At 43.5% G+C, this 27,307-nt stretch overlaps 1 protein-coding gene across 2 annotated transcripts in view; it reads right to left on the bottom strand.

Moving 5' to 3' along the window:
- Window positions 1-27,307, bottom strand: part of FLT1 (fms related receptor tyrosine kinase 1) — a 177,076-nt gene that overhangs the window by 100,996 nt on the left and 48,773 nt on the right. For both annotated transcript variants that reach the window (XM_059144865.1, XM_059144866.1), the window contains exons 4-10: window positions 23,893-24,017; window positions 20,176-20,338; window positions 19,926-20,062; window positions 17,306-17,480; window positions 15,803-15,920; window positions 13,298-13,467; window positions 12,721-12,880 (exon numbers count right to left, since the gene is read on the bottom strand). In XM_059144865.1, the coding sequence (XP_059000848.1) occupies window positions 12,721-12,880; window positions 13,298-13,467; window positions 15,803-15,920; window positions 17,306-17,480; window positions 19,926-20,062; window positions 20,176-20,338; window positions 23,893-24,017 (1,048 nt within the window). The remainder of the gene's footprint in view (window positions 1-12,720; window positions 12,881-13,297; window positions 13,468-15,802; window positions 15,921-17,305; window positions 17,481-19,925; window positions 20,063-20,175; window positions 20,339-23,892; window positions 24,018-27,307) is intronic.

Here is a 27,307-nt window from a genome sequence, read left to right as displayed (position 1 = left end):
GGACCGGGGAGGGAGAAAAACCGTAAGAGACTCTTAATCTCAGGAAACAAACTGAAGGTTGCTGGGGGGTAGAGGGTAGGGATAGGGTGGTTGCGTTATGGACATTGGGGAGGGTGTGTGCTATGGTGAGTGCTATGAATTGTGTAAGCCTGATGATTCACAGACCTGTACCCCTGGGGCTAATAATACATTATATGTTAATTAAAAAAAAAAAAAAAAGCAGGGCCTGTGTCTTGTTTACTATTATAACTTTCAGGCCTAGCCCAGCCACCTAGTCAACAGAGGAGGAGCATCCTCATCTCTCGCTCAGTTGACTGTCTGATGAGAAGAGTGAATCCTGACAATGGCCTGACTAGATGTGGATTCAACCCCATGTCAGGTGTCAACCCACCATCTATCATTTACCTCCCACTTGCTGAAAAAGGAACACTACTGACCCTCAAATGACCTCACACATCTCCCTTCAGTGAAGCACTATGTCACCGCCAGCAGGGCCTGTCTACTTACAGTGAGGAGTACTAAGGCAGACAGAGGGTCTGACTGGGACCTGAACCTACTCTGCACAGCATTATCCATATCTGACAAACTGACAATCACGGGCAATTTCAACTTAGGCAATGATGTTCACACATGGAGAAGCACCTTCTGGTCTAACAGAAAACAGAAAACCAACCAGCAATCATCCCCTCCTTCCCTCAGGGGTAGGCCAAAATGTGGGCTCATGATCCTCAGCACCATTTAACGATGCTTCATACATATTCCACTTAGGAAGTAAAATCATGTCCTCCAAAAGAAGTAGCACATTCAGTTCCTTCTGTTATTAAGGAACATATACATTTATAAAAGAGACAAGTCAAATACATGCTCATGTATCAAAATATCTGAAAAATGTCAGAATGTAATTGAGCGCAAGCAAGTAAGATGTCAAGAGCCCGTATGTGACCATCACTGGACAAGAGTTGGGTCAATACGCATTTGAATGCTGAGGTAGAGTTCTCAAATGCAAGTAGATTCAGGATATTATAGCTCCTCTAATTTCCTAAAAAAATCTGAAAATTCTACCTTTCTGGTCCCATCTTAATCTCTTTGGAGTAAATCACCATAATCAGAAGACCTGTCTAAATATGCAAACACGGGGTCAATGGGTGGCTCAGTCAGTTAAGTGTCTGACTCTTGATTTCAGCTCAGGTCATGATCTCAGGGTCTGGAGATCGAGCCCAGGAACAGGCTCTGCGCTCCATGCAGAGTCTGCTTGAAATTCTCTCTCCCTCTCTCTCTGCCCTTCTTCCCTTCCCCCCACCTCAAATAAATAAATCTTTGAAAAAAAATTAAGATGCAAACATGTTTCCTTTTTTGTCCATTTTGTCACCATGATAAGCTTTCACAGGATAGACAGGATACACACATTGTGTGTATGATGCCACCTCAGAGGGAAGCTGCTTTGCAGTGGGCAATCCTAGAGTGATCTAAAAATACTGGACAAGTTCCAGCAAATAAATGTAGTGCTCACAATGCACCAGCCAGGGAGCTAAATACTTCGTGTATATTAATTAGCTCATTTAGTCCACCTAACGGCCTACGATAGTCAGTAGTCAGTGCAATTTCTCTCTGGAAATTAGGCTGAATTACACATCATCCCCTCCATTCTGATCCGCGAGGTTGAAACCACATTGTGGTAGGAAGTTACTAATGCTTAGGGAAAGGGAAGGAAGGAAGGGGTATGAATAACTTCCCAACTTACAGTACCTGACAACAGATTTCATCAGCATCCCTGGATCATACTAAAGAACCCGGAGAATGACATTCAGGGTCTATTTCTTTTTTTTCTTTTTTTTTTTTTTTTTTAAAGATTTTATTTATTTATTTGTCAGAGAGAGAGAGAGAGAGAGAGAGAGCGCGCGCGCGCACAGGCAGAGTGGCAGGCAGAGTCAGAGGGAGAGACAGGCTCCCTGCAGGGCAAGAAGCCCGATGTGGGACTCGATCCCAGGACGCTGGGATCATGACCCGAGCCAAAGGCAGCTGCTTAACCAACTGAGCCACCCAGGCGTCCCTTAAAATTGCTTCTTGATGTCATTTACACAAGCCTCACGAAACACATTTGCTTTCTGGATCATGAGCCTTTGTCCCCAAATTACTCAACTTAAGGTCTAAGTTAGTTGTTCCAGAGCCAATGCTGGGAGGCGAAAATGACGGACTTGGTAGATGATGAGTGAGAAAGGCCACTCTGACACGTCCCAACCACGGCTGGTTTCCTAACAAGGTACTTAAATTTTCTGTAAAGGTAATCATCCCAGGATCTGCCTCATTGAAGTTCTGTGACAATTAAATTAGACAATAATGTCCTGTAGATACATGCTCAATAATTTTCAGCTATAAAAGAAAGAAAAATAGAAATCCCAGGCCTTGGATCTTCTTTGGGATATAACCTTCTGTTTGGCTCTAAGCAGTCTCTAAACATCCATTCTGTTTTCCTCACCTTACCTCACCAAAGGCTTTTTCATGTGAGAGAATTTCTCAATAAGGGAGTCATCTGTGATCTCCTTACATAATGTTCCATGAGGAAGACAAGGCATATGGAACATTAAAAGCCTCAGGAAATGGGATAACATACCCCCAGATCATTTTCAAAATTTTTATCTATTTATTTATTTTTAAAGATTTTATTTATTTGAGAGAGACAGGATGTGTGCGCATGCACGTGAGCAGGGGTATGGGGGAGAGGCAGAGGGAGAGGGAGAAGCAGACTCGCTGCTAAGCACAGAGCCCAGTGTGGGTTCAGTCCCAGAACTCCCAGATCAGGACCTGAGTGGAAGGCTGATGCTTAACCAATTGAGACACCCAGGGGCCAACCCCCAGCCCCAGATAATTTTTTTTTATGAGCTCAAGTGAAAATCCAAGTTCTTAGATTCTGAGGCTTTGATTTTCAGACATGCAGAACAGAGTTTCAGGGACACATGGCACATGACACATGCCAAAGACTTGGGCTATAGGAGTAAGACCACCAACAGTGAGCTTGGGAAAGTCTATGTCTCCACAGGCAAGTGACAGGGTGGGCTTACGGGCAGCAGATGCAGAACAGCCACACATCAGCCAGGAAGGTGGGCGGAAGTAGAATGAACGGCCGGCTCATCCATTGAGCCCTCGAATGATTCCACAATGGGTCCATACCTACATTTCCAATTTTTGGTTTTAATTTTTCTTAGGCCAGATCTGAGAAGCCAGCCCAGGTCCTCTTCAAGCATGTCCCTTTCAACTCTTCGACCCATCCTTGTCCCCATATCACTCTGCCACAACATCTCTGTTCCTTTCCATTTGCTCTTCTAGAACCTACCCATCATCTTTAGGACTCAGATCTTATTTCTTCCACAGAGTTTCCTCTAAACTGCAGTACTCCCCACCTTACATCCACGGCAACCATGATGGCCCATTTATTTATCCGGATTACAGGGCACCTCCTGCAGAGACTCAAAGCAGTGTTATAGTGGAAATAAGAATGAACAGGAATAATCAACAGGCAACCAGAGACTCGGGTCTAGTCCCGGGCTTGCCGTTACCTAGCCCTGAGGTGAGGGATAATTATTTATCTTTGAGCCAGTTTCTCCTTTATAGAACAAGCTCTTCTTCATCTCGAAGATTCCGTAATTCCCTAATTCTGAGTGAATAAAGCATTCCCAGTGACTAGGTCGAGGCCTGTGGAGGTGCCCAGGTCCTCCCTGTAATTTACTCGTCAACCATAAACTCTAGCTTTCTCCTTCATTTTCTTTTGTCCCGGAACCCCCACCCATTCTTCATCTCCTTTGTTCCCCTGTGCTTCCTGCAAAAACCCACAGCTTTGTGAGCCCCTGAGCACTGAGTGCTTGCTGAACCCTGATCTAGAAAAATAATCGTGAACAACAGAGGAGGGAACGGGACTTCTGGCAAGAGACCAAATACACCTGCAAGGTGAGAAAGTCACAGAGAGGAACGGTGCTATCCAGCACAAGCGCCCAACTGACTAACTGACTTGCCACCCTCCTCAGGTTGGTTGTATTTAGACCTGTTCATCCCATTGGGGTTTATACCGCCTCAAAGGTGCTATTCCTACCTGCACGTCTGGGGTCTAAACCAGTGCAGCTCACCAACATTTCCCAAAGTAATTGTGAAATCTGAGTCGAATGCTCCCAGCTGCTCTTTCCTCTCTCCCCTCCCCTCCTCAGGGCAACTAATTTAACAGACGGGCTCTGCATCTGCACGATCACTGGTGACAAGAGTAAACCCAGAGACTAGAGCCTCCCCGAACCCATCCCCCAAGGATTTCTGTGCCTTCCTCTAGGAACGCACAGGTGTGCACTTATAGAAGTCCTGTCAGACACCAAGGGAAAAAAAACCCTGTCGGACACCAAGTGAAAAATGCCAACCTACTGAGCCTCTCTTATTTCATGATCTGAAGACACCTGAGAAATAACTGAGCTTCAGTCTCGTAATGGGGAAATTATGTCCATTCTGGAACATTGTACAGATTAGGGATAGTATATAGAAAGGGGTGACACTTTGACACTAGGAAGGGCTCATTGATTACATTGGTTATCATTACGTAGACAGTGGCATTCAAGGTGATAAGACATCCCCTGAAGCTTCGAGAGAAAGTATGAAGAAACAAGTTCTAATGACTTGAAGTGCTTATAAGGCACCAGCTGGCCATGGTCTAAATCCATTACATCCTTTCTATCTTCTCAATGCACCAGGCTCTTCTTCACCCACAAAGGCAATGAGGTTACATCAAAACCACAGACCAGAGTTCACATTTCAGGAAACAGTCTACTGATTTTATTCTTTGTGCTACAGCAACGTGGGCGGGGTGGAGTGGGCAGTCTACTAAGTCAAGATGTAACTAAAGGTAGATTTCCAAGAACAGGTGCATGTTTTATAAGTGATTTGTCCTATTTCTCCATTATCTAAAGCTCTGTGTTTGGACATTAGGTTTTAGATTTAGTCATGAAAATGTCCATTTGACTTTTAGAAATCTGTGAATATGGCCATAGAAAAATGTGAGAAGTTCTGCCGATCCTCTTTAAGGAATCTTCCCAAACCACGTGTCATTACCTTCTGGCATTCCTAATCCTGGGAAGCAACACTGAATTTCGCTCAAAAGATCCCTATAAAAACCATTCCTATGACTCAGCCTTTTGGTTTAAACACACAATGAAATGTTTGATAGCAATTACAGGAGACAGTTAATTCATTAGAAACAATTATTCCTCAGACTCGTTGTATTACCATGAGGAGTGGGAAAAAGAGGCAAATCTCACAAAGCAGAGAAAAGTGGCAGGGAGGCATTTGGCAAATGAACTCACGCTCTGTTCTCAGGACTTTGTATGAAATATTAATAAGGGCCCGCGTCCAAACATTCACATTGGGCAGCCTGGACTTCCTCATCCAGCAATTACAGAGCAGAAAGCAAGAAGTTTCTCATTAGTACGTGAACATTCACGTTCTGTTTGTGATGAAAGCCTCCTGGAGAAGATGGCCAGATTTCGTTGAGCTTGTTTCAAGCTCAAAGTCCTGCTAAAGGGGGTCTTTGGAGAATGAATCTTCTTTAAAGTCCCTATTTTGATTCAAGGTTTTGCATATGGCAAATTAAAATTCTCTATAGCATGTCTGGTTTGGGTCCGCAGACCCCTACGTACCCCGCACAGAAAATATGTCAAGAGACACGTGGATACAAATTATATGTACCCTTAGGAGGAATCATTTAAAAAACACAGTTCGTGATATTTCCAGAAGAAGAGGTCTTCTTAAATTATGCTTCCCTCTGACGTTGGATCTACGTTTAGCCCCCTAGGAAATGTTGACTTTTTTAATGTTTACACTGTTAACACTTTCATTTCGTAGACAGTAGAATAGGGGACATAAAATTGTTTCAGAAAAAAAAAATAACAGACATTCATGCTGGCAGTCAATTAAGTCCTTGAGTACATTTCTAATTAACTACCGTTAACAATTGTTTTGTTTTGGTCCTGTTAGTTTTGTGCATCAGTGGGGTATGTAAAATTACGTTTCTCTCAGATGATCTATCCCTCACACATCCCTAATGATTCAGGCCTTTCTTTCTTTGCTAATTTGCTGATGTAAACAATAGAGGGATGCAATTAAGCAAGCCCTTCTCAGAACTCCTAGAGGCCTCTGTCTGCCTTAATTTTGTAGGCTACCTCCCACCCCACTTCCCCCAAAGAAGCCCAGCAAACCACAGTTGGTCCTGGAGCATTCGGCTTTCCCTAGACCCAATCCCCAGTCCACTGCCGGGCAGAGGAAGGGAGTGCAGGAATGGGATGTCAAATTGTGTGGCAGGGATGATTATATCCCATGAAACTTCTCAAGCATGTAACTATTTGAGGTTCCAGATCTGACCGGCTTTAGAGTTCCGGATGCAGTCCCTTGAAATTCCATGTACGCCTATCGGGTTTTTTCTTAGCAAATCCACCATTTTGGCTAAGAAGGTAATACAGGATACCCTTCACCCCACTTCACTTGCCATGAGCAGAGAATCCAATGACATTTTTTGGCATTCTGAAGGAGCTCATTGGCGAAAGATCAAATAAAGCCTGCAAGGCTTTAGGACTAACTGGGCAAAGAATGATACTTCTGCTTGGAGGGTTGGACCAAGACCAGCAAAGGTAGTCCAGCTCAGCCCTGAAGAAAATGTGGGTTGACACCAGCAGTGGAGGAGCGGTGCGTTTTTGTTTTTATTTTCTTTTTTTAAATGGGTGATTACTCACATTATAATTACGGAGGTAGTTCTGTACCACAGAATACATACTTCCATGTAAGACTTCTCTTATAACCATTCAACTTTCACAGGTCGATTTTTGTTTTCAGTGAATTTGGCATTGACCCTCAGAGTTAACCCTCAGGTCAAATTGCTTTATAATTTGTAAGAAGCAGAAGGGAAATATCCGTGTGCCACAACTAGGAAATTATTTCAAGCTTTTTTGAATGAAGAAAACGTCATTTTAAGAGATTTTCTCATTTCACTCATGAATAGCTGTGTATTATAGGAAAGGGGAAGCAGGGCCGTTACCATTTACAGAAGGGGAAATTGAAGCACAGATTAAATAACTGGCCAAGGTCACACAGAAGTCAAGGCCTGTGCCAAGAATAGAACCCACTTCCTTGCTTCCCAGGTCTCTATCCCTGAGACTGGGAATTAGATATTCTCCAGGTACACACACAGAGAAAATAAGTAACGCCCCGCTATGGTTGATGGTGTATCATTAAAACATACATGCTGAAGGCTAACGGTGTGTGTTTTTGTTTTGCACACAGTCGGTGCGATGAACAGAAGGGTGACAGTGTATTTGGGCTGAACCCTGATGATGTGCAAAATACATTTGTAAGATGCAAACAATGTGAATGCCACAGAAGGAGCCGAAGTTTCTCTCTGTGTATTCTCATTGGTTGCCACAGAGAGCCAATGAAGAAAATGAGATTTTCACAAAGAACTCAATATACATAACAGTCTTTTCCCACTAACGGTCACTCTGTTATCATCTATCAGTGTTATCTATGACCTCGATAGTTAGCTGGGGACAGGGAATTAAAGTAGACTATGATGGAAAGCACACATGCTCTAAAAACAAAGCTGGAGTCATCAGTGGCCACCGTCCCTGGAGAAAAGACCCAGACACATTCAACATTTGGAGAGCAGGCCTTAGTTTTAGAAGGAAGACAAGACAACCTCGGAAACAACTGGGGAGACTCTGGACATGGACAGGAAGCCAAGCCGTGTTAATGAGCTGACAGCGAGCATCAGAGAGGATGACCCAGCAGTGGGCCCGCTCACCACCCTCCTGTTTGTGGTGAGTAAATGACCCGGCTAGGCCTGAAATTCTCCACTTAGTCACTGGCTGGGCTCCTGGGTGCTCAAGCTTGCGTCAATTCAAGTAGTCTTGAGACATCTCAGACTCTTTCTGAGAAAAATGGAACTGGTGGTCTGGAGTACCAGCCTCAAGCCAAGGCTGTTGTCCCCGTTTCCTGCCAGGACCCCACAAGTCCATCTCCTTCATTTCCCAAAGAAGGGGCCCCTCCCCTCCAGTCCAAGATGGTTACTCTTCCCTTTAGAGACCAGTCTCCACGCAGTGGACAACGTCATCCACACGACTCCCTGTGAGATGGAACCAGTGCCGTGGCAAAGGACTACGTGAGGAAGACCAGCTCATTGCGTGGGCAGGTCAGTAGTCCCGCTCAGTGCTTCAAAATCCAGGGGGGACGTGGAGTTCTAGAATCTACTATGGATTCGTTCAGTAGGAATCGGCTATGCCATGTCCCACTCTGCCCCACCCTGCCCTACCCTGGCCTTTGCCAACGCACAGGTCAGAACCACTTCCTCCCATGACAGGAAATGAGCGGGTAAGGGAGGCCGCACAAACTGGGAAGGCTACTTTAGTTTCCCGCTGCACAGTTTTGTGTCATCTTCCTTTTGCTTTTGCCTAACTCATTTGTATTTCCTTCCTTTCTCTTCTTTTGAAAAATTGTGTTATATTTTCCTCGAGTCTAAAGCCCACACCTACTACATCTGTTTCTCAAGCACAGGAAAAATCACACTTTATTTTCCACAACTTGTGTTCATTTCTCAGAAGCCTTAAGTTAAAAATTGTCAATTCTGTGAAACTAGCTCTATAGTAGGCAGAAATTCTTTTCAAGTTTCTAAAAAGTTTTGGAGCCTTAGGGCACCTGGGTGGGTTAAGCCTCTGCCTTCCACTCCAGCCCTCCATCAGGCTCTCTGCTCAGCAGGAAGCCTGCCTCCCCCCTCTCTCTGCCTGCCTCTCTGCCTACTTGTGATTTCTCTGTCAAATAAATAAATCAATCTTAAAAAAAAAAAAAGTTTTGGGGGGCACCTGGGTGGCTCAGTGGGTTAAAGCCTCTGCCTTCGCCTCAGGTCATGATCCCAGGGTCCTGGGATCAAGACCTGCCCCGCATCAGGCTCTCTGCTCAGTGGGGAGTCTGCCTCCCTTCCTCTCTCTCTGTCTGCCTCTCTGCCTACTTGTGATCTATCTCTGTCAAATAAATAAAATCTTAAAAAAAAAAAAAAAGTTTTGGAGCCTTAAACATTTTTTTTTTTTTTAAAGATTTTATTTATTTATTTGACAGAGAGAAATCACAAGCAGACGGAGAGGCAGGCAGAGAGAGAGAGGGCGAAGCAGGCTCCCTACTGAGCAGAGAGCCCGATGCGGGACCCGATCCCAGGACCCCGAGATCATGACCTGAGCCGAAGGCAGCAGCCCAACCCACTGAGCCACCCAGGTGCCCTGGAGCCTTAAACATTTTTATCCCACTGCAAGCAACAATCACAACCTTGCCCATTTCAATGGCACTCCGTACCTTTCCCAAATACATGACTTCATTTGAACCTCATATTGTCTCTGTGAAGTGCGTGGAATTATCTGTATTCTACATGAACAGAAGCTGTAAACTACACATGAGTGAAAGGTACTCTGAGCTTAACTGCCCTTATGCACACCCACTCGGTTATGCCTCCACTGACCTGGAATGAGTTAAGGAGTATCTACTTGTAATTCTTTGCTAGTTGCTGAAGATGAGGAAAAATCCAAAATCCCACTTCATTTGGTAATAATGAATTATTTTAATGCTATTAAAAATTCAAAAGAAATATTCTAGCTCTCCTACTACTTTACCACCCAAAGGTGCAGAAAAGCAAAAGGGGAGAAGATTCTGCTGTATTTCCTCTCAGCTCATTAGGAATGTGAGTTGAAAAGTAACTACTCTTTTCCCTCCTTTCTTTCATTCTTAATGTTTCATAAGAACAAACTCTAGGTGAATCAGAAGCATCGCTGAAACACAGCTCAGCAGTATATCACAGGAGGAAATTCCTGTTCATTTTATTTATGGTTCTTAATTTCCACAAAGATGGACTACTTGAACAATAGTTCTGACAGCTTTAAGATATATTTAGGTATTTGCCGGACTCCAGAAAACTATGCAATTTAAGTCTGAACCTCTTTAACTTAGACACATGAACCAGTTGGCCATATTAAACCAATTAGTAAGTCTGATCTACTTAAACACATTAAACCTCAAAACTAACCTAGTGCTTCAGTTGTGTCCACAAATAGATATGTCCTTTAGGTAGAACCTAAAATTTAAATACCAAGAATTAGTCTATATACTCACGAGTAATGCATATGTATTAATCATTTAATCTCTTTTGACTGTCATGTCATAGGGATATCACCAAACAAATATGTCACTATGTAACTCAAAATAAGATTCTCAAATTTCATGCAATCGAGCCTCCTTTATTCAAATGTCATTCACTGAAATTCCTATCTGCAATGGAATCTAGGTGTTAAGTATATGAAATACATTTACCTAAAGATGTATTTGAAAATTTCTAGTAATTAAAGAAGGATCCATTTCTTTGTCAATTTTAGCTTCTATCTCTCTGACAGGGTGAAGTGGAATTATTCTATTTGTGTCCTAGAGCACAAAGGTCCTGTATATATTTCTGAACTATTTCTAAGTCAAAGGTACTGATATAACCACCAAGCACCGAATTTGGGCCTGACACAGGTAGGCTAACTGGTATGCTGACTTAGGGGGGAAAAAAAAAACAAAAAAACTTATGGATATGCACATTTGTATCAGGTAATTTCAAGCAACAACATATATTTTTCTTATATGAAGCATCACTGAAAAAGTTAAAGCTTGCATTTTTTATGTCTTATGATTGGTTAAAAAAGTGCCTTGATGGGAGAATAAGTCAATGGTCAAAAATCATTTACTGAAGACCTGAGGCACTGCTCTGAGTCTTGAGAGAAGAGGAATTAGACATTTTTCTAGACCTTGGCAAGCTTACTCTGTGACACAAGAAGGATCCCATGTACCAAAAAGAAATCAGAAAAAGAGAGCTAATGTCTCCAAAGTTTTACTTACAATGACTTCATCCCCCAAACCATATTTTACTAGCATTATTCAAACCCAACTTTATAACATGATAATCCCTCACTCATAATTTTTATTTTCTAACAGAGTTCCTAGCTCTTCCCTAAATAGAACTGAAATTTTATTTTTATTTTTAAAAAAATTTTTAAGTAGGTTCAATGCCCAGCATGGAACCCAACAAGGGACTCAAACTCACGACACTGAGATCAAGACCTGAGCTAAAATCAAGTGTTGGATATTTAACCGACTGACCCACCCAGGTGCCCCTGGAATTGAAATTTTAGATTTGCTATTGTCAAAACAAAAATTTAAAACAGCTATAAAAGGCTATGTTATTCCCTGAAAATTCAACTTTACACTTTTCTCCAAATGGCTTAAATTATTTAGTTATTTTTCACTTACTTGCATGTTAAGTTAGCACAAATATCCAGGTCTTAAGGGAATGGAGACCCAAATATGGATGCCTACCCCGAAGTTAGCAAAGTCACACAAAATCTCAGTAGATCTCACTTTCCTTTGGGGTAAGCATCCACAGGGTAAAGAAGATTTTCAAGCTTTACAATTTCTCCCTATTTCTATTCTTAGAAAATGACGTTCCCATGAGAAATTGGGACAAGTGTGGAAATAGTGACTTCTCAGGAACCCCAGGACTCACCAGCAGCTTTCACTATCAGAATGAAAGACCTTAAGTAAAAGATTACAACACAAGATGGAAAGTTGAAATGGCAGGAACAATCCAGAAACCGAAACAGACACTTCTGTTTAAGCTAGAGTCGTCTTACTTATTCTCAAGTTAATTTTGTTTTTGTTTTTGTTTTAAATAGCGAATTTCCCCAACATTCTACAAGTGGAGTTAAAAGCAACAAGGCAGTTACTATGGCAGAATGATTGTTCTTGGGCGGTCTCAATAGTATCTGATTGTTGCGCTTATTGATTCTATTCTTGTCCTTCGAATTAGCTCTCATGAACTGTCCTTAGCATCATTCCTCTAGACTAAACAAAAATGGGAAAAGAGCAAACAGGACTCAGTCATCAACAGGATGCAAGGAAATGCTGCACAATGACCAGAAGGTAGGGATGCAGCCACTCAGCAAATACACGGTAAGCCTCTACTACTGTGTGTGCCAGCCCCTGAAGATAACAGAGGTGCTCTCAATCAGCTCAGGGCTTAGACAATACACATGCATGCAAACCCAGCAAAGTAAGAAGGTGTCAATGAGGCATGGTTCCTACTGAAGAGGGGTAAAGGAGTCTGAAGGAGGCAGTCAGGAGAGTTTGCCGAGAAGCTAAGCCTGGGAGGATAAGGAAGGACTTCTCAGGGGGCAGCCAACGGGTGGAAGCACATTTCAAATGAACAAAAGAGCATGAGCAAAGTCTACAACAGGAAGTGATCCCCAGGCAGGGAAGATCTTCTATCCTATCCAATGGTCACAAAATGAGAAATGGGAAGGCCATGACAGCTGAATTAGCCCAAGTCTGGAGGTTCTCCTTTGAAAACAAGACTGGAGTTCCAACCTGAGTTTCAAAAAAAGGCTCACAAGGTGACCTTGATTCTGTCCCTGCGCTCCTAAAGCTATCAACTAAAGAGAAAAATTATGAAATGGTTAGAAATGAGTAAGGAAGAAGAGTAGATATTGCCTACTTTTTCCCTTGGGTGGGAAAGCCTTTGCTCCAAAGATAACTGCGTATCCCATTTGTCAACTTCATCTATGTCCTTTAAAGAATCTTGAGTCCAAGTATAGCAAGTATTTGAAAGTTAGTCAGGAAACAAATGGTCCTTACCTTGCTTTGGAATGACTATGGTTACAGGGACGCCAGTACCATGTGACTGTAGGTTGAGGGATACCATAAATTGTACATGTCAGGATTTGTCTGCTGCCCAGGAGATAGAGAGTCGGGTCTAGAAAGGATGACACGGCCTTTTCATAGATCTGGGGTTTCACTGGAAGGAAGATGAACAGGATAGAAGTTAAGAGATGTCCAGTAACTTTCTCCCAGGCTACCACACGAAGGACCGCATTTTCCTGGTGTTGATGTCAGGGAAACAAACATATATATGTTGTCATTATGGCCATTTCTTATTTTTTTTTAAAGTAGAAGTGTTTTGATAACAGTAAAAAACTGATTCCATGGTATGTACATCATGATCACAATGACTTAAAAAATCATATTGCTTATGGAAGATAATGAGCAGACCTGAAATCGGTACAATGGAGGCAGATGCAGTTTTCAAAACCATTACTTAAAAGTGTGTTTTCTCAAAAAAAAAAAAAAAAAGTGTGTTCTCTCTGACTTTGTCCTATTGACTTTTGGTTCCCCAATTTTCCTGAACCGGAATAAAGTACAACAACAAACTTACCATTTACAATTAAAGTGGTGGTAAGGTTTTGGAACACGCCATACTGCTTTATGGCCAGCAAGACCGTGTAATCCCCGGCATCTTCTGCAGTGACATCTTTGATAATTAATGTGTAGCCATGAACCAGATAGCGAGGAGATTTCTCAGTCACGGGGAACCCATCTTTTAACCTGTGGTGAAGAGTGATCAGGAAGTCATTCCCCACAGCCTCTCAGAGATCATTCTAACACTGTCATTTACGTTTGTGAGCTCAAGTTGAGACTCTCCAAGCCTTTAGTCCTCCACATTCATTTTATAAATGTAGACACCAACTTTTCAGTAAATCCAGGTGTGGTTTTTAAGCGGAGAAACACTTCACATTTATTGGCAAGGTCGAAGAAGTACGTTGAAAGGAGAAAGAAAAGCAAGGGTTTTAAGGTACCCATGTGACTTAAGAATTCACCCAGCAGCACTGGCTGATCCCATCGAGATGTTTTTCAGTTTTGGTGAGGCCTCATCAGCAATACAAGGGCCATTGTAAGTCAGATCAACTAGATCACTTCTCCAGATAAAAATAAAAATAGACTTTCCTATTGTGGTCTCATGTGGAGTTCTTATTAGTTGTATAAATGGTCACACCAGTTGTCCCTTTCATAAGCTATAGTAAAATCAAGATTATCAAGATTTTTCCCCTGAGGAAGAACAGTTAAGGCACAAAACTCACAAACAAAAGGTACAAAACTTAAAAAAAAAATTCTTTTTAACTTTAAATATAGAATCAATGCCTAGATATCATGCAGTTGCATACAGAACTGAGAGCCGGGAGACTGAATGCTTGTCCCAGCTCTGCCACTCTGTGCTTGTCTGTGTGACCCTCAGTTTCTCCAAATTTTCTAGAGCTTCTCAAAGATTTAATGCTACAAGTCTAAGTTCATTAAATCGCACAGTTCTTTAGCCGGGTCTTTTTTAATCTGTTAGGAGTTTACTGTGTTCTGTAGGCAGTTTTAATATTGGAAATGGTATTAGTTCATATCCATGCAAGCATTACCTTGTCCTGTACACAAATACCCATCACTAATGGGTCTTGGTTCCCAAGCGGTTGAAATGACTATGCTCTATGTTATGACTGCAGATGTCATCTTAATTGACTGTATTTCTGGGCGCCTGGGTGGCTCAGTGGGTTAAGCCTCTGCCTTTGGCTCAGGTCATGATCCCAGGGTCCTGGGATCAAGTCCCGCATCAGGCTCAGCAGGGAGCCTGCTTCCTCCTCTCTCTCTCTCTGCCTGCTTCTCTGCCTACTTGTGATCTCTCTCTGTCAAATAAATAAATAAAATCTTAAAAAAAAAAAGTTGACTGTATTTCTCATGAACAAGTCAGTGTTTTCAAAGATGGATGGACTTATTGTGTATGTGTTTTAGGTCCTAGCAGCTTAGTTATTAAAGAAATTAGCACTCTTTAATAGATGGGGATACTCTCAGACCCTTTTGAAGGAGGGAATGTATAGCCTGGACTAAGTTCCAAAGAAGGAATTAATGTACACTCACAGGAAAAATTTACAATTGGACTTTTTGTACATTATAAAACAACAAAAAAGACCTCTCTTCTACCGTGACGCCACAAAGGGGCGCAGCACAAAGTTTAATTTTCTCTTTAACTCCCTGTTAACTATTTGAGGAAACTGAAAACAAACACTGCAATCGTGTGATATTGTAAGCAAAATGAGGGCTGGTGGAGGTGATTCTACAATAGTACCATTTCCATATTGTGCAGGTTGTTTTCCTAATGGGTTTTGTACTGTACTCTTTGTTTAAAATGTAATGGTTTGAGCCAAAGATATTAGCATTTAAAAATGATTTAACAAAATGACTGCAGATTATAAACAGATTACATTGTTTTATATCAGGTGTTGTACTAACACAAAAAGAACCTGCTTTGGGAGGTTCTGAATATGCAAACTTCAAGCCAAAAAAAAAAAACTTAATTAGTTCAAGTAGGTCCTTTCCTCCACCCCTACAACTGAATAAGTCTTGTCTCTCTTAATGTTTGTTTAATTTTACAAGAAGACTGGAACTTTCATCCCAGCTGTATATAAAAGAATTATTTTCAGATAATAAAAGAATTATTATCCTCATTACAAGGGCCCACTTCTTCAGGGTTAATAGAGCATGTTAGATATTCAAGACGCTTCCTACTCATTGCCCAACATACTCCATTCAAAGGATGTTGACATCATAGGGAAGTTTAGAGATGCAGAAATTTAGTCACAGCGTGTGAAGGGCTGAACTGAAGGGAGCCTTCAAAAACACCTCGTCTCCCACTCCATCCTGGGACATCCCTCCCCTTCCCCTCCAGCCCCGCCTACCTGCTTCACTCCCAGCCCCAGAAATCAACTCAGTTCTTGGCTTTCCACCGGGGTCTGGGGACACTTCTCTTGATATTTTCTCAGGGATTCCTATCATTGGGCTCCTGCATCTTCCTACTCACAAAGCATATCTCAAACTGATAGGAAAATAATTACGGTCCTACCATAGAACCTCTGGTGAGGGAAACGCCTTCACTTTCGCAGAGAGCCTGTAGGACCGCTTGCCCGCTGTGGTCTCCAGCACGTGCTGTTTTCGATGTTTCACCTTGATGAATGCTTTATCTTGGAGAGGAAAGGCGATGAAAAGATTAGGAAAGGCCCTGTTTATCTTAACAGAGGAACACCAGCCCAAACCCCTGCCTCCTAGGAGAGTGGAAGCAGTGAACAAACAGAGCAGAATTCCCATCAGGACCATTAGGGAGCCCAGGGCGCCTGGGTGGCTCAGTGGGTTAATGCTTCTGCCTTCGGCTCAGGTCATGGTCTCAGGGTCCCAGGATCGAGCCCAGCCTCGGGCTCTCTGCTCAGCGGGGAGCCTGCTTCCCCCCTCTCTCTCTGCCTGCCTCTCTGCCTACTTGTGAACTCTCTAAATAAATAAATAGACTATCAAGGAGCCCAAATACTGATCCCTGAATAAAATAATCCAGAAGTACACTAACTACTGAGGTACATTCAAGTGAGAGGGTTGCGAGGAAAACAGAAAAACAGAGGCAGAGCCACAGAGAATGGAACATCTCAAATACCCATATGGCAATCACAGAAAAGTAGAGAGACTTCTGAAAATCTACCATGCCCAAGAGGAGTATGATGGGAGAAAGTTCCTTTAGGTGCCATAAAACAAATGATCTGATTTAAAAACAAAAAACCAAAAAACCCAAAAAACCCTACTGGAGAAAATCAAAAGAACATCACAAGCCACTGCCAGGACCGTTCAAGAGTTTCTGCTTTTTGCCTCCCCCCCCCCCCCGACAGTGGAGATAAATAAGGTTTTTAAGGATTCTAAAGATGTTTACATAGTTTCTTTACAGAATTCGCCTATTGGCATTAAGCAACAATATCAGGATTTCATCAGAGTAATACCGAGGATAAAATCACATCAGTTCTCAATAACTTATCCCACCACATTTTTCTCTAACTCACAGCAGTACCTGAGAAATAAAGGTCAATCTGTCATATTTTTCTGTATTGTTTATATGGAATGCTAAGAAAAGAGCTTAATGTAGGTTATAATATGATCTAACTGAATTACTCACCACAACAAACTGGCAAGGAAAAGATTCTCTAATTCAAAAGTATTAAACAACATTTAATGTGCTTTGCTTTTTTGGCAGCGGGAAGAGGGGACCCAAGTAGTATCATTCATGATAGAGTACCTCTTGGCCAAAAGAAAATGTACTTTTTTATAGAACCCGTCCCAAATCCATGATGATAGAAAGCAGAACAGGGGGATGCCTGGGTGGCTCAGTTGGTTAAGCAGCTGCCTTTGGCTCGGGTCATGATCCCAGCGTCCTGGGATCGAGTCCCACATCAGGCTCCTTGCTCAGCAGGGAGCCTGCTTCTCCCTCTGCCTCTGCCTGCCATTCTGTCTGCCTGTGCTCGCTCTCTCCCCTTCTCTCTCTGATAAATAAATAAAATCTTTAAAAAAAGAAAGCAGAACAGGAATGGCTTACCATATATATGCACTGACGTGTTCACAGATTTGAACGACGGGCCACTCTTCACATTGCAAGTATAAAGTCCTTTGTCTCTGTTCTGTACTTTGTCAATAGTAAGAACGCTGTAGAACACAATGGCAACAGACGTGCGCTGGCCAATTCGTTGCCTTATAGACGCTCTCTTCTTTGTCTAGAAAGAAAATGTATAGCAAAGGTGGACGTAGTAACTGTTCACACTCCAGATGAGAGCATTTCTCAGATCATCGCTGAGATGATCAACATTTTATGCTGGGAAGCAAACCCACCTAACACCAAGATGTTTAGAACTCAAACTGTGTCTCAATGCGTTTCCAATATTTGCCACGGGAGCATTCATTTAGCACATCGTCTCTCCAGATGGACTTTCACGTACATTAAACCAGCAGTTTCTCACTGGGGAGATAGGCCTTTCTAGACATGAAGAGGCTGAAGCCTCAGAGGTCACCATGGGCAGGAAACCCAGGTCTCTGGACGATATAAATGTAGTGCCTTCCCTCCAGCACACACCTCTCTAAACAGCAACCAGCTCTCTGGGCAGAGATGTGGCTAAGTTAGGCAGTAAGTATCTTTGGTGCCTGACTCCATGACACTGTTTCTCTAAGCACAAGTTTTCTTTTGCTCCCTTACTAGAAATGAAGGAAAAAAATCAGGAGTCCTGGCTCCACACACTGAGGTGTAATAATCCTGCTCTCATCATTTCACTATTTTGAGCAAGGCTTACCAATTTCTGCTAAATCACACAGAATGGGTCTGAGGCCATGCAAAGCCATCTACAAGCTTAGGCAACATCTGATGGTGGTGGTGGTGGTGGGCCGTGGTTCTGTGTTTGCACCACAGCACACCAGGAGCAGGCCCCAAGGCTCAGCAGCGTAAACTGGTCACAATGCCTCCTTCCTGGTTTTGGGAAAATGAGATCACGTTGCCTTTTCCTTCCATTGTTCCTTCTCCCTCTCTTGTGCTCTCTCTCTTTTTTTAGCATTGCATTTTATAACACATAATATGTTATGTCTCCCTCTCCATCCTTGCCATGTGAGGAGGCATGGGGTAAAAAAAAAAAACAAACCTACTGTGAAATCAGTACAGAACTGGTCTTTGGGTCTTGAACTTAGCTCTCTTCTGTGCCATGTTTAGGAAACTTCTACCCACCTGTCCTTTTATTGCCCTGCTGGAACAGACACATGGGGAGGCCATTGTCTTCCTTCATGGCAGTAAACAGAAAGAAGATGCCAACCACCACCATCAAAAATCAAAGCAGCGGTCCCTTAAATGCCAGCCTGAGGGATTTTCAGCCACTCTCTGTAGGTATTACTTCCATCTTCTCCATTAGAGAATTCCTTCCTTCCCAAATTTGAGTAACATTGGTATTTTTCTGCCTTTGGAAAACAGCTGATCCTGGGTTTCAGACAACTGTTTTGTCTGGCTCTGTAGCCACCAGCCACACGTGGCTGTTAAAATAAGAAATGCAGTTCCTTAGTCACAGGAACCACACTCCAGGCCCTCTTAGCCACCTGTGGCTAGTGGTGACTGTAAAAGTCAGACAAAATACTTCAGTCACACAGAGTTCTACTGGACGGCGCCATTTTCCAAGGTTTAACTGGCGGTCACCCACCAACAGGATAAGAGTTTGTTCCCTCTTTTTGTTTATTGAAGAATAGCTGACTTCTATCAAAACCCAGAAATGACTGCCACAAGTCACAGCATTTTTATTTAAATGAAACACTATCACTTTCTAGAAAATACGGACGAGTCCTTCAGGGCATGCGTTCCATTTTTTTGTTGCCAAGTTATTCTATTTCCATGGCAAGCAATGTTTGACGAGAAACAACAGTAGCTCGGGGCTGACATGTTAATCTTTGGCATATAATTTAATCATCAGTTAATTCTGTGATTGGGCAATCTAAATGACAGGGCACACGACAGGGCTTGGGATCCGCCCCCTCCATTTTGCCGCCACACAGTCAATGGGGCCACAGTGACAGTTAAAGTTTCTTAACAGCTGATTTTCAATTCCCCATCTACACGTTTGCAGGGACATTTGGTCTGAATAAGGAGCCCCAACTTGGTCTCCATTCTTCTCATTTTTCTAAAGGACCGCACTGCTCCTTTTTTACTGAACAAAGGGAATACTGGCCGACTGACTTGGAATATCTTTTCCAAACATGCTCCAATCAGGTGCCTCGCTGTCTGCTGGTATCTAAAATTAACATGCTGACAACAACTTTTTGTTGTGGTTCTTACTGCAGATAGGCCCTGCCTGGCACTGAGTGATAAATTTCCCTCTCATCTCTAAATCCCAGAGAAAACAGTTTCCAAGGATGAAACAATCCCCTTTTCCACCCCGAGTCATGCAATAGAAATACCAGCCTATATACTTCAAAACAAAACCTCCAGACATCAAAAGACCGTATCTGTGCACACACACTCATGGAACATCAGACGAGCCAAGCCCCCAAACCACACCCACAGCTTCCTTGTTCGCTCAAACCACCACAGGAGTCAGAAGATGCTGATTTTGTCCCACCTCCAAAACCCAGGGGCAAGCCCCTTGCCAGAAAGAAACACTGCCCTCCAGAAGCCAGAGGAAAATGCCACTCACTTTACCAGGATATTTCCAAGTCATCTGAACCCTTGTGTTCAAAGCAGTGGTAGCGGTGCAGTTGAGGGTAAGAGTGTGACCTCGAAGTAACTTGACTGGGCTTGGTGTGCTTATCTGGACATCTTGGATGGTATTGGCTGCAAACATAAGAAATGAGATTCTTTTTTTTTCCCCCCAAATCAAGGTCTCAATATGCAAGGAAGCACTGAAGCGTTCTGGCCTGCCCTCATGCCTTTGGAACCCCACTTACTTTGTCGATGGGTGAGATAGTTGCTCTTGTACAAATGTCCGTTGACTGTCGTTTCACAGGTCAGAAGGCCAATCTCTCTGTACGTTGCATTTGCTATTATAAAGCCCTTCCTACTGTCCCAGCTTATTCGTTTTCCATCCGGGATCAGGGTGTCAAGGGGAAACTGAAAAGGAAGAAGGAAAAAAAAGAAGATGCTTTAAGAAAATCATAGGAGTACTGTGACAATAGTGTTTCCCTTGTAGTCTGTGAAATCCCAGTTTTCATCGAAAACGAAAACGGTAGAGGTAAAAACTCCAGTTTGGCTCTTTAGTTTGCTTGGCGTGCAGCAAGATATACACAATGAGGATAAATTATGGTAATTCATTATCAGCCTCAGCACCCCCTGGGGTGAACCTAGCTGTCATGTTAGACTTGGAGCGGGGGTGGGGGTGGGGGTGGGGGTGGGGGGGTGGGAGGGCCCCTATCGCTTGGCCTCTGGGAATCACCCTTGTCACGGACCCGCCTGAGAAACCAATTAGGAACTTTTCCACTGGGTCCGCCAGGTCACCTTCTCGAGCCTCGTCATCTGGAGCTTTTAACAAGCCATCACTTGTCCTCCCATTTTGCATGATTTAGTAAAAAGGTGGCTGTCTTCAGAGGACTGTAATTCCCAGTCCTTTGAGATACATAGCCTTCACTTGGCGCTCACTGGCGTTATCATCCTGGGAAGGCTGAGGGCCTCGAGTCTGCCTCTGGGGGGGAAACTTCAGGGAGACGGACAGTGAAGACAGCTGCAAACAGATGTGGAGCCCAGAGACACTGTCATGAGTGAGGCGTTCTCAGATTCTTAGAAGTATTCCCAAATACCATGAGTCCAGACAGAAGAAAGGAATCCATGATTTGATTTTCCCTTATGCCTTCTGCTGGACGCCAAGAACTTTATTTTTAAAGACTACCATATAAACAGTCCGCCTGGGGATGAGACTTTATAAAGGGCTATTGCTCCACTGAGTGGCCCAGCTACATTCCCCTGATACCAGATTCCCGGCCCAGTTTCAGAGGCATCTCTAACTACCACTGTGACTTATCCCCCTGCTGGAAAAGGGTGGCAGTGGAGAATCAGATTACCTTTCAGATCTTTTTCCTCTTCTTTTAAAAAGTGCACCTGGCATTGCTTATCTGTTGATCACTTATTTATTGTGCTTGTTGAAGGACCTAATCTGGCTGGGATTTGCAACTCCATGACAGAAATTCCTCTGTGAGGCGACCCCAGCGCCCTCTCCCAGGGAGCATGTCTGTGTGGGTCTGTGTTACCAGAATGTCCCACAGCTTTGAAATGAGCTGCACCCTGTTTACGAAGAACTTATAAGCAAGTGAAGGCGGTATTTCATGTTCTAGTAAATCATGATTCTATCTGTAGGCTCAGGGAAGCTCTATCTCCAGTGGGAGAAAAAGAACCTTTCTCTAACTTGATACCAATTATTAAGGGAAAAGCTCAGACAAGTTTCAGTCAGGGATTGAGAGCTATGATGCTTTGAACATAGGCGACCCCAAGCCTGGGCCGAATCTAAAAGAAAGGTTTGCTGATGAACTTCCTCAGCACAACTCAGAAATATACTTGAAGTTTCCTTTAAAGTTTCAGAGGAAGTTTCACTACTGATCTGCCCTTACCACCACTAGCAGTATTCTACTGACAAAGAAACTTTGTTCTGAGCTGAATTAGCAGAAGGCCACGTAGCTCATCAGCTATGACGGTGCCTATGAGTATCACAGAGAGGCAGGGGAGAAACAGCCTTGAAAGAAAGGACAGGACAGGACAGGGAGGCTGCCTCCAGCTGACCACGGCTCCTATGGCAGGGGTAGTTGAGGGGGAGAGAAGGAAGGGACAGCAGGTTAAAAGGGACAAGAGGAGAGGTAGAAGGGAAAGATCTTACAACTAGAATAGTTTCAGCATGTATGTGGCAAACCCAAATCCCTAGGAGAACAGCGTGCTTCTCTCTCTCTCTCTCTCTCTTTCTCTCCCACGCTCTCTCTCCCTCCCTCCCTCCTTCTTTCTCTCAACTGTATTATAGATCTTAGGTAGAAAAACAGAGAAAATAAGCTCCCCCCGCCTCAGATTTTTACATGGGGGAATTTGGGACTGTTTCTTACCACAGAAAAATGATCTGCACTAGAGCAAAAAGGCAAGGGGCTTGCCCAAAACAGAGACATTCCACAACCTTATGGCATGTTCCATATTAATCACACAGTGATTATTACCTCAGATTAAGAGAAGTGGATACCACACTAATAGTAAATATCACTTGATAATAAATCAAGTATTGGGTATTAATCTGTTAGGTAAATAATAATAGTTAACCCTTGATGGGGCTCAGCTTATCACCTCAGTTACTTCCCAACACCAGTGTGAGGTAGGTGTGACTGTAGCCACTCCCATCTCTCAGGAAACTGAGGTGGAGGGAGTTTAGATAATTTGCCAGTTGGTCCAGCAGGTTAAGTGGCTGGGAGATCAGAATCCACGCAGCATGGCACAAGGCTCTGTTCTTAACCACTCCGGTCTCTCTCCAGCACGAACTAAACCGTTAGCAAAGGTGGCAAGAGCATGGAGGTAGTCAAGATATGGATTCCAATGCCCAGGGTGGTCTGGGAGGTCCCCAACTCCCCAATTCCCCCAGGACCTCAGTTTTTCCTTCCACCATTGGTTTTGAATCCTCTGATGCTCTCAGCTCTGAAATACAGCGACTTTATAATTACTGGTGATGACACACAGATATAATGGAAGCTGAAACCTGTCACTGATGGACTATCCTGAGGGCTTCGATCAAATCAATAATGTAGGAAAGTGAATGCAAGGGAAGGAGACCAGGAGACACCACCTGCAGGATTTCAGGCCAACCAGTGATACCGGAAATCACTCCAAGTTTTTCTGACTCCACTACTACGACCACCAAACACTTCCTGAGAACCTAAGTGCGACGGTGGTGCTTCACGCTACCTTGGGACAACCTAAAACTTTTCCTCTTAAACCTCAAAGCTCTCAGGATTCACCACTATTTTCCATTTGGGGAGTACCTGTTCACCTCAGGCCCTAGTCTGTTCCCAAACTCTTAGCATTGATGAATTAGCTGGAATGTCACATTTTAGTTTTTATCTTTATTAGATTCCATCCCAAATCTTTTTCTTCCTTCACATGCATAATTTACCAACATGATATGAAGAAAAAAATGTCATGTGTGGCTTTCTTGCGCCCCCTTCCCACTTTTTTCCCCTTTCCCTAAGCAGCTAAGTTTGGCTGCCCAGCAGGACATAAGTTTTTGTTACTGGGACTTCACAACTTAAACAAAAGCTGGTGGCTGTAGGCACCTGTCTCACAGTTCTGTCCTTAGCAAAAATCTGGAGTAATCCCTCTCTGCCAAGTTACTAATACGGATAAGCAACAGAATTGGTTTTTCTCACATCTGCAGACAATTGGATTTGTGGCCTTAGATGAACGTATGCACGATTTTCGTTCTTTCATTATATTCACACCAATTTATGCCCACATAAACGTGTCATGTTATTTCATGCCTGCGTATGACCTCTAGCACTCATCCTTTGTAGTAAAAGGATATTCGAGAAAAGTCCACTGAGCAGCCCAAATGTCTGTAAGAAAATCATTCCAGAGAGATAAAAGGACTTGAAATTCATTGTGCTCACTTGCAGAAAAGATTTTCTGAGAGAAGCATTGCTCGGTTTTACCTTTTTTAAAGTCACAGTGATGTTAGGTGATGTGACCCGGCAGGGGATGACGATCTCCCTTCCTTCAGTCATATATATAATTTCGGGTATTTCACTGTGCATCTCTAAGAAAGGTCTACCTGTATCTGAATGAGAAGAAAATGAAAAATACATATATATATGTGTGTATATATATATATAGATATATATATATATAAATGGTTGTATCAACATCTAGACACCATAGCTGGGTGAGGCAGACGGTCACTGACACATGTCCCCCTTAATATAATCCATAAATTTGCATTCTTATCTTTGAATTTGGCCCTCTTTGTTTTTTCCAGAAACAGAATGCTTCTGTAAGAAACCAAATTCCTTGGGGCACCTGAGTGGCTCAGTGGGTTAAGCCTCTGCCTTCGGCTTGGGTCATGGTCTCAGGGTCCTGGGATTGAGCCCCATATTGGGCTCTCTGCTAGGCGGGGAGCCTGCTTCCCCCTCTCTCTCTGCCCGCCTCTCTGCCTACTTGTGATCTCTGTCAAATCAATAAATAAAATCTTTTAAAAAAAAAAAGAAACCAAATTCCTTATTCAGGTCTTGACCTTGGGTCAGATTGCCCCATGCCCTAAGATGCAACTGTGATGTAGGGGGTGGGTGGGTGGGGAGGGGGAATGGGCTTAGGTCACCATTGCAAAAAGCCATAAAAGTGCAAGGAGAAAGAAAGGAGAATATTCTGCATAAACTTCTTCCCACCGCTATGCTATGCTAAGTACCTCCGGAAGCAGCCTCCAGAGCCTTTGTAAGGCCTCCAAGGGCCCAGGGTACAATGGTCAGCTGACTTTGGAGCAGATAGAGGTAATGCAGAGGTGTCAATTTGTAGAGAGGATTAGCATTTGAATGACAGAAGCCTGACTTAAAGGTTTTCTAGACCTTTCCTGCAGACTCATAAGGAGTGAGGAGCTCTGAGCTGTTCAGGGCCAGGGGAGTCTGTTGAGGACTTTGTTGACTTCCCAGGCCTATTAGATTCCTTTAATATGTGCAGTGTTATCTACTAACAGCAGAGTAAGTCCCAGCAACTGCAGAGGGGGCTGGAAAAGGCTTACATCATCACCAAGATACCACCGTTCAAAAGGAGGGCATTTGGCCAAGTCTCAGAGGCCACAAGGATTCGAACCACCTGTTCAGCTTCTCTGTGGTTCCTCTGGGGACCAGAATCAGCATCAGATCTTTCAGAAACATTCGCAGTCTACCAAGCCCTCACGCTCAGGAACCCACTGAAATCTCATGATCTCTTCAGGAGTCACCGTGCTACCTTCTGCCCTTGGTTTTAGCCTTAAACAGCCAGATGGAAAGAAGCCTGCTGTTAACTCTCTCCATCTGGACCTGAAAGACCCAACGAGCCCCCCCAGAGGCTTGCTGGGCTTTAGGAAGCTCAGTCTGGATGCTGAATGGAGACATGGAGCAGTGAGTAGGCAGTGGTTGCCTAGACTAGATGGTGGCTATGATGTTGTTGTGGGGTGAACTGTGTCCCCCCCCCAAACCAAAATGCGCACGTCCTCAACCCCAGTACTTTAGAATATGACCTCGTTTAGATCAAACGGGATTGCTGTCAGTGGAATTAGGAGGGTGGGTCCCTACTCCAGTATGGGTGTCCCAGGGTCAGGGACATGGGGTCGGGGGAGAAGACACATGAATATGCAGGGAGAGACTGAGTGATGGGGTGTGAGGTGGGGGTTGCCAAGGATTGCCAGCAACCACCACAGGTAGGAAGAGACATAGAAGGAAACCCCTACAGGTTTCAGAGGGGGCATGGCCCCACTGACACCTTGATTTCAACCTCCAGTTCTAGAATGTGAAACAATAAATTCCTGTAGATTTAATTTAAAAAAAAAAAAAAAAAGTGACGTTGGTGTAGCCTGCTTAAGACAGACTCATTTGACTCACTAGACACTAGAAGGCCCTATTACCACAGCCTAGCTCATATGCCCTAGATTTCTAAATAATTCCTCCTTGTCCTCTGGGCAGCCTTGCTAGGCCGGCCCCTTCCTTATACCCTTTCTCCATCCCCACCTTAGCGGCCCTCCCCAAATTCTCCATTCTCCAATAACAATATTTCACACATTCTACATTGAACTGGCAGGTTACTTCTCTGGCTGCAAAATGGCTGATGAGTTCCTAGAGGAGAGGAGGCAGGCTCTCAGTACTCATCTCAGTCTGACGTGTGGTGAATGAATGAATGAATGACCTAACAAAATGGAGGAAGAGCTCTCCAACAACTCTGTCCTCTGACAGATAAGACAAGGGTGTAAATGCGTGAGGTGATGTGAGCAGAGGCAGACCTGGAGGCCAATGTCTCCTGACCATCTTTCCGCCTACCACCCTCAGGGCTGGAGCTCCTTGCCTCCTCCTCAGCCCACAAAGGCTGTAGCCGGCAACTGCTCTTCAGAGATGAAGGCTGATTTTCACACACGCGGTGCGAAGAGGATGTACAGTCTAGTTTTAGAGAGATTCTGACAAGAGGACAATCACCCGGGGCAGGAGGGCGGTGAGGGCAGGCTTGGGGACAGGGTGGTTACAAGGCTGAGTCAGAGGGAGTCAGCACATGGTGGGGGCGCAGAGCTCACACTTTACCGATTGGGAGGGAATCCTGGCTCTGCCCCTTCCTGGTTGTGAAGACCTCAGGCAAATCATTTTACTCTCTGTGCTTCATTTGCAAAATCAAGTTCAAAGGGCTACGATGAGGGTTACATGAAGGAATAAATGTAAAGTGCTTATGGGGCGCCTGGGTGGCTCAGTGGGTTAAAGCCTCTGCCTTCAGCTCAGGTCATGATCCCAGGGGCCTGGGATCGAGCCCCACATCAGGCTCTCTGCTCAGCCGGGAGACTGCTTCCTCCTCTCTCTGCCTGCCTCTCTGCCTACTTGTGATCTGTCTGTCAAATAAACAAATAAAATCTTAAAAAAAAAGAAAGTAAAGTGCTTAGAATGGTACGTGGCAGACAGTTAATACTGGATATGTGCTGGCTGTTACTTATTATTAGGAGAGATTTGAACTTATGGAGAGTGGGGGTTGGGATATATGAAAATCACAAATTATACCCATGATCTTAACTATAAAAGGCATAAATATATATTCGGATATGGCATAGGGAAAAAAACAAATACACTTAAATTTCTGAGTAGTGGTTTGTTGTTATTTTCTTATTTACCTTCCTATATGTTTGTCAGATTTTTTAGAATGATCATGTATTATTTTATAATATTTTGAATACTGAATTTAAGTCTCAAATTATAAGGCAGCATCCATTCTTACCTGAGGAAAACTATCAATTCTGCATTTGATTTACTTTAGTTTTGCCCAATAGAATGACACATGAACACTGCACAGTTAATAGTTATATGTCTATTTGGAGAGCTCAGTGGTGTAGCAATGTATGCAGAG

This window comes from Mustela lutreola, chromosome 13 (assembly GCF_030435805.1).
Source record: "Mustela lutreola isolate mMusLut2 chromosome 13, mMusLut2.pri, whole genome shotgun sequence".
Lineage (NCBI taxonomy): Eukaryota > Metazoa > Chordata > Mammalia > Carnivora > Mustelidae > Mustela > Mustela lutreola.
The sequence above is the reverse complement of the archived record's forward strand: the minus strand, read 5'-3'. Positions and strand labels throughout refer to the sequence as shown.